Source organism: Scardinius erythrophthalmus, assembly GCF_964197995.2.
Source record: "Scardinius erythrophthalmus genome assembly, chromosome: 17".
NCBI classification, from domain to species: domain Eukaryota; kingdom Metazoa; phylum Chordata; class Actinopteri; order Cypriniformes; family Leuciscidae; genus Scardinius; species Scardinius erythrophthalmus.
The window spans coordinates 23,544,745-23,559,049 of NC_138237.1; the positions used below are offsets into that span (position 1 = coordinate 23,544,745).

Here is a 14,305-nt window from a genome sequence, read left to right on the forward strand (position 1 = left end):
AACACGGATGCCAAAATTATGTAGGCAAGAAAAACTGTCACAGAGCCAGAGGCAGTTTGAGAAGTTGAGAGTTTACTGCTTGTGAGCTGAAAATGCACAGCCTTACAGTCACCTTGAGAAGGTTTTAAAGGTGAACCCTGAACCCTGAGTCATCATTTACTAGTGCCTTGACATGCGTTTACATGTGTCTATTGTACATGTTCATTCAGATCTTTCAGGCAAATGGAAATTTTTAAATGGAAAAAAATATATATATATTTCTAGGTTAAAATTTGTACGTAAAAAGTATATATAAAAGTGACGTCCTGGGACCCTCAAGGTACCTCAGAGGAAAAAAGTGTAAAAATGCTTATTAAAAAAGTTTATTAAAAACAAATGTAAGAGAATTGACAAGGAGGGGTGCAGTGTTATCTCAAAGTAAGAAAGAGAAAGAAAATCACCCCTGCATATCTGCATCCCTTCATAAAAGAACATAGATTTAAGATCCCCAGTTCAATTTCAGCATTACATGGGCCTAAAGAAGAGAAACAGTTTCACCATGCTCACACCTGACTTCTCTCCACTCATTTACACAATGCCCTGGGGGAACCTGGGAAGAAATCTGTAAGGAGGCGCTAAGCTCTGGCTAAATGACCAGGGTGTGTAAGAAAGAAAACGAATGAAGCACTAAACCACACACAGACTCACACATACAAAAAAGACACTGACAGATGGATGACAGCTTGACTAGAGGCTGTTTAAAAATCTGAGCCTGATTATGGAGAGCAGACACTGAGCTAGCTATAGTTTCCACTAGAACGCTCCAATCTTTCACCAGAATGCATACAGATACAATTAGATGCCTATTCCTTATAACATCACTTGTTTTTCAATGAAACTAAACTTTACATGAGTGTGTGTTCACATAATCACAGATGGCTCCGGAAAAGACTGTTACTGTAACAAGAAGAAGATAATGTAAAGAAAATAATAATTTTTATACAAATCTTTTGATATTTTAGTCACCATGAAATCAAAATTGGCATTACTTTTTTTTATGGAATATTGCAGTATTTATTATGAATGATTTATCTTCTCTTCTCTGATGACGTGTTTACTGTTGCAAGTGCGGGACAACCTGTCACTCACATGACATGACATGACAGCAATAGCAAACCACGACCATCCAATCAATTCCCCAACATTTTTTTCTAGTTTGAAAAGCCATTTCACTGGATATATGTCACAATAGGGAAAAAAAGAATATATCAATTTATTGATATATTGAAAAACTCCTAGAATGTCAAGAATGAATGATGAAAAATAAACGGTACAAATACATTTTAGAGCAACCAAACTGTTTTAGGGTACATTTACACAACAACGATGTACTAAAAATGGGAAAAAAATTCCTTTGCGTTTTTTATTTTATTTTTTTGCGTACAAAAGACAATTTTGTCAAAATGACTAATGCTGCGAAAATGACAACATTTGTGAAACCAGTGACTAAAAGTGCTGTATTATACATGCCAGGCCAGGCCAGGTCACTTTGTAAAGAAAAACTATAGACTGCCTATAGACTGAACACGTAATACACATGTGCACAACGTCACCGTTTTCACATATTCGTATCGATTATCGCAGTAACGATTTGTATCGAGTATGATTTAAAAAAACGTGCACTTTGGAACCTGCTTCCAAAACTTTGCATTTTCAGGCCCCAAAACGCCATTGTCGTGTAAATGACGGCCAAAACGTTTTTAGGTGAAAGAAAAAAGGAAACCATGGTAAACGACTAGCGCACATGGTAAACGGTTTTGGCTTGCTGTGTATAGAGGGGTTATTCTACTTGAACTCCGATTTGGCCCCCCTGGAGAAGGGGAGGAGGAGGGATGCCAAAAGAACTGAAGACAGGGTAAGAAGCTGCTTTAATATCCTGCCATTAATTTGAAGATTAGGGTATACTCCTTTCGAAATTATTAAGTTATTAACTTCACTTGATATTACATAAAATATTAAATTTTATATTATAAAAAAATAATTATTATATATTTATAATGAGAGAAATAAAATATGTTTCCTTGTTGTTAAAGTAACAATTCATTTCTGTTGCTAAGCATATCAGTCTCTAAGAAACAGTGGCAAGTAACCTTGTTCCCACCTGAAACCATGTGTCTAGGCACTCAGTAATGACAGCTATGTAACCCGGCACATTAATGACTATTATCAGCACATACTCTCTTGTTTGTATTCTCTTTTCTCCCACACACACACACACACCATACTAATCACCTTAGCAGCAAGTCTCTCATTAGTGCTGGCTGTCTCTGGCCCTCTCCAGGACCCTGTCAGGATTTTATTAGTCCAGATCTCAGCTTGTCTTTAGCAGGTAGCTAATTGACGTGTAAGAGGCCAAAGTTCCAGAAAATCATTAGGACTTAATTAATAATGCAGCAAGGTATACCATCGGAGCTTGTCTTCTGCTTAGCCACGGAACCGCCGTGCAAACAAAATTGAAGTGTGAATGAGAGAACTATGAGCGTGGAGGAACACTGCAATATAAGTTGCAAGACCTTTGGAACTGGTAGTCACTTTTATAAACATACTTTACACAAGCACAAAACCGAAAACATTTCTAGCTATGCAAATTCGATTTTGTATGTTTTTGCGTTTCAGAATGTCAGACCGCAGTTCATAACGCTAAGCAAATATGCATTGCATTTTGTACATTTCCACAAGGGGCACCATAACAGACACTAAAAGTTTGTGTTAAAGGGGTCATATAATGCCATTTTTGGTTAATATGATTCTTTAGGGTCTAAATTAAAAGTTTGTTATATACTTTAATTAAAAATTCTCATTAGTATTGTAAGAAAACACTAATTTTACCTGGTCAAAAACAGCTCTGTTTTCAGCACGCCATTTAAGTGCATGTGTCTTTAAATGATAATGAGCTTTGCTCACCCCGCCCCTCTGTTCTGTGGGGCGTTTTGACACAACACATGTGGAGTGTTGCCTTGACAACAGTTGAGGGTATATTTTGGAGAGAGAATGGCAGCGGGAGTCTCTGAGGACACATCTGTGCAACCATATCAATTTGAACTTGAGTCGGACCCGGAACAAGATGACGGCCCCGAAGAAGTTTGACAATTAAGGCTCGAACAGGACATTTCTGAATGGTTGGTTAACGTAATGTCACTTTGATCTATCTTTGTATGTACTGTAGAGTAGTGAGATACGAACGCTATGTGTTTACTGATGTATACATTAGTTCATTAACAGATTGATGTTACAACTAATTGTCATGAAAAACTTTTTACTTTAGCTTTATACTGACCCTCGTTTATAAAGCAGTCTGGTGAGAAATGATTCGCTCAAACATGAAAGCATTGACGTTGATCGTGGGGAATATTTCCTTCGAAAACAAAACTCAGCCACTGCGTCTTCAGCGGTTCGGATTTAGGAACATCAAAATGACTGCTGTGTTCCTTATTGCACCCAAGAACAGAACACCACAATCGCTTAGACGCCATTCTGCTCCAGAGTATCAACAATGGCGGACTACGATGACAGCTCGCTCAGGGCGGGTCTGTGTTAAAACGCTGCTGTCAAGTAACAATCGTGGGAGGGGCGTCCGACCGTGTGACGTCACACGGTCAGACGGCTTGATTTGAGATGGGGGAAAACATATACTGTAAGGAGATTAAATTTTTTTTTTATCATTATATGATGGTTGTGTTCATGCACTGCCAACACACATTTCAGTACAATCAACTTGTAAAAGTGCATATACCATTATATGACCCCTTTAAGTATCTTCAAATTGATTACGGGACACTGGATCTGGGGTTTTCTTTGCACACTACCATAAAGCCAAAACAAAACTAAAATGAAAAAGAAAAAGGAGGGAAAGACAGAAAATGTTTAGTTATGCAGGTTTGACGGCCAGTTCATTGCAAGTCTGGTCTTGTAGAGGATCTCAAGTACATCAATCTTTCAGGTAGGAAACTCTGTCAGGGATGTGGATGTAATTTCTTGACTTAGAGCAGTTGTCAGGGAAAAAGCATTCAAGCATTTTGTACAGTAATGCTAATTTCCCTCTCTGAGTTTGATATAATCATTGTTGGATATAACAATGATACTGTCAAGTGACATTGTGGGAGATTTTTGGTTTACACAAGACGCAGAACCTAAAAGTTCATAAGGTAAATTACTCGTCATTTAGCAGACAAATTCATAAGCAAAAGCCCTTTAGCTAACGCCTTTTATACAAAGTAACTTGAAGTAGAAGAACTCTTTCTCTGAACTCTTAAAGGAATAGTTCACCCAAAACTGAAAATTGTCATCCTTTACACACCCTCAAGTTGTTGATGTTCTTTATTTTGTTACCCTCAATTTCTTTCCTTTGTTGAACATAAAAAGAAAATATTTTGAAGAATGTTGGTAACCGAACAGTTGATGGACCCCGTTGACTTCCATTGTATTTTTTTCCATTCTATGGAAGTCAATGGGGCCCATATTCTTCAAAAATATATTTTGTGTTCAGCAGAAGAAAGAAACTCATACAGGTTTGGAAAAACTTAAGGGTGAGTAAATGATGACAGAATTTACATTTTTGCCTGAACTATCCCTTTAAAGGGGTCATATAATGGTACATGCACTTTTACAAGTTGATTGTACTGAAATGTGTGTTGGCAGTGTCTGTACACAACCATCATAAAATGATAAAAATCCATCCAGTGTTTTTTTTTTTAATCTTCTTATATGTTTTCCCCTGTCTCAAATCAATTGATACGCTGGAGCACTGTCTATGAGCAGAATGGTGTCTAAGCAATTGTGGTGTTCTGTTCTTGGGTATAATAAGGAACACAGCAGTCATTTTGATGTTCCTAAATCCGAACCGCTTAAGACGCAGTGGCTGAGTTTTGTTTTCGAAGGGAATATTCCCCACGATCAACGTCAATGCTTTCATGTTTGAGCGAATCATTTCACCAGACTGCTTTACAAACGAGGTCAGTATAAAGCTGGTTTTGCCAAGAAGCTGCTCCTGAAAAAAGGATCGGTACCAAATATTCGTGTTCCTGCTGAACCTCCAGAAGAACTGAAGTGAGTGTAACGTTTTATTAACCTTTATATTAATATTTATATTAATCTTTGCAAATCGCTAGCACGCTTCACAATGAATGCGTCTAAGGTTTACACTCAGGGTAAGTTACATTACGGCATGTTTTCTATGTACGACGTTCTCAATATAATTCATAATCCCACATTTATAATGAACAACGCGTTATGGTTATTGTGTTATTGTGTTACAAACGGTGTACGCACAGAACAGAGGGGCGGGGTGAGCAAAGCTCATTATCATTTAAAGACACATGCACTTAAACGGCGTGCTGAAAACAGAGCTGTTTTTGACCAGGTAAAATGAGTGTTTTCTTACAATACTAATGAGAATTTTTAATTAAAGTATATTACAAACTTTTAATTTAGACCCTAAATAATCATATTAGCTTGTACAAAAATGGCATTATATGACCCCTTTAATAATAAAGGCAAAAGGGTGTTTTCACAACAGTGAAATAGAAGAACCATTTCGGGATTACCAAAAAAACTTACTATGAACAGTTCTTAGAAAAAAAAATTCTTAGTGCAAAGAACTTTTTAATAATCTGAAGAATCTTTTTGCTCAGTGAAGAACCTTTTGCGCAACGCAAAGATTCCATGTTAAAGGTTCTCCATAGAAGCCAAAAAATAACCTTTATTTTTTTAAGAGTGTGAGGAAAACTGAGGATTTTTCTTTGCTTATGATAATAGGGTCATCTCTGAACCTCTTCAAACTATGTACAAAAGTTGTACAAATGTACACATATTTACATCAGTGTGAATTCATTCTAATGGAGTTTGGGAAACTTACAATGTTCATGAGGGTGAGGAGGTACTTCTGGATGTGCTCTCTGCCATGAAACATCACCACAGAGCAGTCCACCCCCAACAGAACCTCAATGTTAAAGATCTCATCTTCATACGTCTCTCTACGAGCTCGTATATTGCTCTTCATTTTCTTCTTAACATGGTGGGGTAAATACTCCATTCCAGCCAGACCACCCAAAGGGGAACCTGCAAAAAAATGCACACAAAATATTCAAGAATATAATTTAAAGAGGTCAAATCATGGGGAATCAAATTTCCTTTGCTTCAGAAGGAAATGACTAAACCACTGGAGCCGTGTGGATTACTTTTATAATGGATGGATGCGCTTTTTGGAGCTTCAAAAACTCTATTAAATTCAATGCACTATTCAATGCCATTACAAAGCTGGGAAGAGCCAGGATATTTTTTTAAATAACTCTGATTGTGTTCAACTGAAAAAGAAAGTCATACAACTAGGATGGCTTGAGGGTGAGTAAATGTGATCATTTTATTTTTTGGTTGAACTATTCCTTTAACTGAGCCATGGAAACTAAATTGCCCTTTGTATATTCTTCAGACTGTAGATTAAGATCATTATTCAGCCCATTTCTAGAATAAGGAAATAGCTGTACAATGATAAACAAAAATGTGGAAAAACAGTGGCAGTATGTTTCTCATTTGATTCGGCACATTCTCTCTCTTGTCACCTAATACACGGCAAAAACACTCTCTTAACTCAAAGAGCTTTCATGTTCAGATTGGGTGCAACTGAGGCATGTCTCTCGGGCTTTGTCTGTGCCAAAACTGCTCGAGCGAAGGACAGTGTGAATCCAATGACAGGCAGAAAAAGATTACTGTACCAATTCAGTGATATCTTGCCTTTGACTTCCCTTACAAAATAATCACTGTGGTGTACCAATGATTATCATATTCATTTACCATGGTTTTTACATGGATGGTATTTTACAACACCATGGTATCATGTCCAAAAACATGTTGCTTTTTTGTAAGTCGCTGCTATGTACTCAGTGATTTCTTTTCAGTGTTTTAAGAGAAATATGATGTTTCTTCCCAAGGTGATAAACCTTATGACTACAGATTTTTATATGCCATTTGATGTTCTAATATAATTTCAGAATTTATTCAGAAGTAATGAGATAATCCTAAAGGAGTGATTCACCAATCAGAGAAGTCGCGGTTACTATGGAAACCAGAATCCCAGCAAAAGAGCTTAGAAGTGACCGCCCACTCCCATCAAAAACAGTGGATGGCATAATCAGTTCTCCTGACACTGTCAAACAACTTATATATGTTTTGCAAAACAACTTCGAATGTATGGTATTTTATACTCTATTCAATACTATATTTAAATGGAAGAACCCGATTTCACCAAGTGCAACATGTTCCTGGATCAACATCTTTGTTGATCCTGGAACAACATTCCAATCAACCAATCAAATTTGAGGGACAAGTTTACAGTTTATGTCAAGTTTAGGCTTACAACCAGGGTTAGGTGCTAAGGTGCAGTGTTATTCACCTGTCATTTCCCTCTGATTTTAGGAATAACTTATGGGTAGGATTAGGTTTAGGGGTAGAGATATGGTTAGGATATCATTTTCGGACAGGAATGTTGTTCCAGGATCAACAAAACATGTTAACCCAGGAGTGTGTCTAATTCAGCAATTTATCATTGGATGAGTTATCATTTTATCATGTGGATGGTTCAATTTATCATTGGATGGTTCAGTTTGAGCAGATGTTTTATACCATCATCACTGTAATCATCAGAGCTCATTTCCCAGTACATTCAGCATCTGGCTCATATTCACAATCTCAAACATATTCTCAAAACTATCATTTTCAACATCTTCAAAATCAATATTTTGATCGCTGACAGCTTCTTCACCAGATCCACTGTCAAGTGACAGTGACACTAATATCTGATTGTGTTCAGTACTTGCTCTGCAGTAAATCGCTGAGCCATTTCAAGTTTTGCTGATGATTCTTCCTATTCTTTTGTTTTCTGCCTGCGGTAACTATGAGTGAAACGTCACTTCATCATTGTGTATCAGACATTGACACCTTGTGGAATAAAGGTGAATTGCACTTATTAAGTCATCAAAGATTCAATTATTGTTGTGCAGGAAAAATATACTTACTCTGTTACACACCTCGGGGCGTTAGCAACCCTATACAATTTTTTAAAAAAATTAATGGGAAAACAGGCAGTCTTTTATAATTTTATTATAATAAAATCTTGTTATATTGTTTATAATGAATTGATTGAGGAATACTAAGAAGGTTGATGTCTTACTTTAAAAAAATGAATGAGGAGAAGAGTAGTGAATGCCGTTCCGGGTCACTAAAGACCCGAGGTATGTGTTTAAGGGTTAACCCACAAAAAAAAAAGGTCCAACCTTTTTGGGTGAAAATTTGTACAAATTCCTAAAAAATTCTTAATAAACTATCATTTAGGTCAATATCTGCCATCAGACAATGCTTATTACCTTGTTTGACATGACAAATTACCATAAAAATGGGCCATCAGCTTTGTTTGTGCAACAGACATCTGCTTTACTACTTCCAAATAATCAAGCTGTGTATTTATATGCACATTACACTAGAAATAAACTAAAGAGGAAAACCAAAGCTGGTCCATGTCACTCAAACTGAAGTTTTCTGCATGGAGTCAACTTAGACTTTGGAAAACAAGCACTAATATGTTAGGGTGACCTGTAAATGTGTGTCTAGTGCTGAAACAACACAAAGGATAGGGGCAATTACCAGGACATCCACACAAAAGGCCAGTGTCATAGAAAAGGTTAAGTATTGGCTTAGAATAAAAATTACTTTCAAATGAGAATCAGCACAGACCATGGGTTGCTGTAACTAAAAGCAGTGCATAGACTAACATTTTTTTGTACTAAGTATGAATTTACCTGTTCATGTTTGATACTGTCACCCTAACTGAGATTTAATTAAACTCCTTTACTGTGTTTGTCCCAGAAATTAATTAAATAATGAATTATTGGATAGTCATATTTTATTTACAAAAACACATTGGTATTAGTAGCACTAATATAGTTAGCTTTTATAGATAATGTGAGTATTAAAGTTTACCCAAAATTAAAATTCTTTCATAATTTCTGTCTCACACTCAAATCGTTCCAAACCAGTATTCTGTACCCGTGTTCAGCAGAAGAAGAAAAAAATCATACAGGTTTGGATCAACTTAAGGGTGCAAATGATGAGAGAATTTTCATTTTGGGGTGAACTACCCCAAGGTAAAACAATGAAATTACTGTGAAGTCAGCATCATTACACAATACTCTCATTGCTACAGTCAAGCAAGTATCACAATGTCAGCTGACACCCAACCGAATCCCACAGTCATCATATTTCAAGGTTAACGGCCTTCAATGTGCCACTGCGTTCTTTTGTTATTGGCTAAAAATATAAAGCTCCAAACAAGCATCTTATATTCTGGTTGCCATTCTGATATACCACGTCTGCTCCTAGTTATCCCTTGACCTGAAGTCATTGGCGTTTTCAACTGTAGCTGGGGTTTCCAACATCAGTCTGCAAGGGGCAATGCTGATGTACAGAATATTGATGAAGGCCAGGCAGTTCGTAACTGTTGCCAATTATCATAATTCTTCGAATCAATGAGTGCTGGTCTTGTCAGTTCTGACATATCAGGGTTATTTGTATTCAGGAAATGGGTGCGTTGCGAAAATCTGCAAGGATAAAATGAAAACTGAATCTTTTAGAAGCTTTCAAGTAGAACCTTTGCTTTGAAAATGAAATCAAAGTCATTCGGATCTGTTAACAACTGGAGAAATCCTCTTTGAATATGGCAGTGGAAGCTCTTTTGACATGTTTTTTCTGTATAAACATACCTCAGAGACACTGTTTCGTGTATACACTTCTGATGGTAAAGTTAATTTTGAATCAAATTAGACATGATTATTGCAAAACAAAACAAATTTCCATGCAAAACAAGTATACAGCTTGGTTTTTAAATCAATGCTGACAGATGTAACTGAAAAATATGTGTGCTGAGTCAAAGTAAATTAAACTGTAAGATACCGAACTTGAAATGTTCAACAAACAGGAGATGCAATGAAAGTTCAATAAACTCCAATCTGCACTGATTTCAAAAAAGATAAGAACAATGACAAAATGTATTGGTTAAGAATGTTGCACAAATGTAGGTTGTCTGATTTACTATCTTTGTGGGGACTCCATAGACGTAATGGTTTTTCAAAATGGTTACACACAGAAACTATGGCTCCTTTTCTCTAAACTCTACACACAAAACCACAAAACATGCACACAAGATGCAAAACGTCACACATCTCTTGCAATAGTAAACACTTCATTCAAAACTATTTGAACTCTTGTAAAAATGCTATTAGTGTGTAGTAACTCTACACACAAACATAAAATGATTAGCTACATACACACCAAACAACAAACAGATGTGAAACGTGTAAAACACTATTCTCTTGTGTCTTTTGCTTGTTCAGTGTGCAGTGGAGTGTACAGGAGTTTGTCACACGTATACATGTACAGTACAGGTCAAAAGTTTGGAAACATTACTATTTTCAATGTTTTTGAAAGAAGTTTATTCTGCTCATCAAGCCTGCATTTATTTGATCAAAAAAAAAAATACAGAAAAAAAGTAATATTGTGATATATTATTACAATTTAAAATAATTGGTTTTCAATTTATTATACTTTAAATTATCATTTATTTCTGTGATGCAAAGCTGAATTTTCAGGATCATTACTCCAGTCTATCACATGATCCTTTAGAAATTATTATAATATGATGATTCATTATCAAAGTTGGAAACAGTTCTGCTGCTTAATATTTTTTCATAACCTGTGATACTTTTTTAGGATACTTTGATGAATAAAAAGTAAAAAAAAAAAAAGAAGCAAATGTTTTAAAAATAGAAATCTTTTGTAACAATACACACTACTGGTCAGTAATTTGGGGTCAGTAATTTTGTTTCTTTCTTTTTTTGAAATAAATCAATAATTTTATTCAGCAAGGATGTGTTAAATTGATAAAAAGTGATAGTAAAGAATATTTATATTATTAGAAAATATTTTTTTATTTTGAATAAATGCAGTTCTTTTTAACCTTTTATTCATCAACTATTTTAGGCAGCGGAACTGTTTCCAACACTCATAATAAATCAGAATATTAGAAAGATTTCTAAAGGATCATGTGATAGACTGGATGTCACATGTGACACTGAAGACTGGAGTAATGATCCTGAAAATTCAAATTGCATCACAGGAATAAATTATTTTTTAAAGTATATTCAAATAGAAAACTATTATTTTAAGTTGTAATAATATTTCACAATATTACTGTTTTTTTTCTGTATTTTTGATCAAATAAACGCAGCCTTGATAAGCATTAGAGACTTCTTTCAAAAATATTCAAAAAACGTAATGTTTCCAAACTTTTGACCTGTACTGTATGTGAACAAATACACTGCAAACAGTATGTGCACAACTGATGAATTTTACACAGTTATAAAAATGTGAAGGTGCTGAACTGAATCAATACTGAACTGACTTGAGCTGAATAATAATGACACTATTGACTTGTTAGAGCTGCTTTACAGCAGAATTTGAATTTGTTTCTATTGTGAAGGTGCTTTGAAACAATCTATATTGTATAAAGCGCTTTAGAAAATAAAGTTGATTTCATTCATATATACTTCATATATATTTCAGGACTTTAGGTAAAATTGGTTGCCGATTCACATCTGCTGGCTGACATCAACAAACCAGCATCCAAAAACATATGCCATTTTCAACAACATTGTCAACTTAAAATGACTAGTTGTGTAAGCACAACAAACAAATGAATGTGAATCGTAGATCGATTACATCTCTCAGGAGTACTTCATCACATTTATACCTTGGCTATCAATCTTAAACCTATAAACCCTGTAATCTGTTAATGTCTCATTCACATAAGCACCATCAGTTATCAGAGCATTGTTGAGTTAGCTCATCTCACAAGCCGGAATTTCGAAGGCACGGAAAAGATCATTCTTCATTAGCTCTCCTTTCTCCTTCTTAAGACATTGCACTTCTGCAAAGGTGGCCCAGCACAAATGGAGATATTTGCAGCACTTGAGGAAGCCGGCGCTCCTCCTTTCTGTAAGACCAAGCCAACATCTATTAGTCAATGGAACAACCGGAATGTTTTTGTTTCAGGGATTGGAAAAAACGTTAAATGAAAAACACATGCTGTCACACATTTTCTAAAGCTGTGAACACACATACAGACACACACACAGACCTATATGGTCTTCGATGGCTGTCTGGAGGCATTATGGCATATTTGGTATGCTGCAGCTTGATATGTGTGGGCTGAAATGTCACAAAAGTGCAGAAACGACACTCTTCTCAAATGCAGTGACAAGTGACAAGGCAAAAAGGCTCAGATTTTTCCACCTTTATATGTAAGGTCATCTTCAATTGTATTTGTTATGAGACCTATTGCTTTCAATAGACAGATTTGCATCCACATATTTAGCAAATATGAATAAGAAATCAAGAAATGTATCAAATAAAATTTCCAAAATGTTTACACTTACGCTTTAAACTTGTAGTGTACAATTATTGTTTTTCTTCTGCATATAACAATGATGGAAAAATAAAAGTACTTTATTCTGTAATTTACAGAATAAACATTATGATGTAATATACAAATAAAAAATGTTTGCATTTAAAACAATTGATTCATATCTTTAGTGTTTTATTTTTTATTTATTTAGTCAAAACAGTATAGAATTTTAATATTAGCTTTGCATCCGTGAAAATGAAATCATGGAAATAGGCCTAATTATTGGTATTAGACAAAATGCCTAATTATACTTGCAACTTGGATTGAAACATGCTAAATAATTAGCATGTGCGCTATTTAGTTTGAAAAACAGCTGTCCTCAAATGGGAAACGTATCACAGCGGAGGGAAACTCTGGATTCACCTGCATTATTCTGATAAGTCAGTGATCAAAATACCAAAAGCAATGTTTGTAGAGAAAGCACAAAGTATTGATGATTCAGTATTGTGAAGGCTAGCCCTCTTTCTCAGGTTACAGTAACAGGAAGTCCTTTTATGATCGTGTAAGTGAACAGAATAAGAGCTTTCTAGAAAGAGTGGAGCCACAGCTTCTGAAGTCATATAAAGGCTTGAGACTGGCAGACACTTCCAAAAAGTGCAATAAAATAAGACATTCATACACAATCTAATCCCCTGTTAGCATGAGATACATCATTATAGAGTGAATACAGAAGGCCAAAGACAAGGTCAAATCTGGTCCATACAAGTTCATGGTAATTCACAAAACAAACCCTCTAATGCAGTTATCTAAACCAAATAAACTATAAAGAAATTACATAAACAGAGCGGAGGAGTTTTTCCAGAATATCTGATTATGAAACTTAGGGAAAAAACCTCTCACCCTTCTCTCCTCCCACCATTTTTTTGCAGCAATTCTGAATTGTGCACGTCTGCCAAGCAGAACTTAAACTCTCATCAAGCTTTGCCACGTAGACACTGGCTGCCTGAGTCCAGCATGTCTCTGCTGGAATTCAATGAGAGCAGCAGCTTCTCATACGCACACACGCGCTCCAGCTGATGTCGCCAAAGACCTGCTCGCTCAAGACACAGAGATTCACTTACAGATATATTGTCCTGTTATTTTTAGTACCGGCTTGGGCATAACCGCACTTCCACAATGCAATTCAACATCAAGCCTACTGCCACACGTGTAACCTTTCTACTCAAGTTAAAGCTGAATAAAGCTGAATCTGATAAACGGACTCACCCCTGAGAGTTATGACTGATTTATGACTTTAATTTGATGTGTTCGGGGGAAAAAAGAAGAAGAAAAACAGAAGTATCAACTGCTGTGTTGAAACAATCGCCTGAAATGTGAGAGAAAACACTTACAATAGTTGCTGACTTCAGTCTTTATACTGACCATACACATTTCACTTTGAAATAACGTTTTAGAATCTTAATTTTAAACACAATTAAAAGTAACAAGTTGTCAGTGTCAAGACAACCAGCATACATCTTGTCAAAAAAACCTTTGCAAACCTGGGCAAACTTGAGACTTTGGTCTGTTATGGGTTTATTCATTTGTTCCTCACTATTTTCATTCTTGTATACATTCATTTATCCCGCATTCAAAGAATTTGGGAAACACTGATTGATGTTATTGCAAGCAAAGTGGACTACCATGCACTTGTTTCGCAATGATGCATTCAATTGATCAAAAGTGACATCTGTCACACAGCGGAAGAGAACAGACAGGTGATCGTATAAACAAAGTTTATTAATAGGATGCAGGGAACAAACACTGGTCGATGGAAGG

At 35.8% G+C, this 14,305-nt stretch overlaps 1 protein-coding gene across 1 annotated transcript in view; it reads right to left on the reverse strand.

Moving 5' to 3' along the window:
• Positions 1-14,305, reverse strand: part of adamts2a (ADAM metallopeptidase with thrombospondin type 1 motif, 2a) — a 74,215-nt gene that overhangs the window by 25,181 nt on the left and 34,729 nt on the right. The window contains 1 exon segment of the mRNA XM_081391869.1: positions 5,894-6,096. Coding sequence (XP_081247995.1) covers positions 5,894-6,096 — 203 coding nt within the window.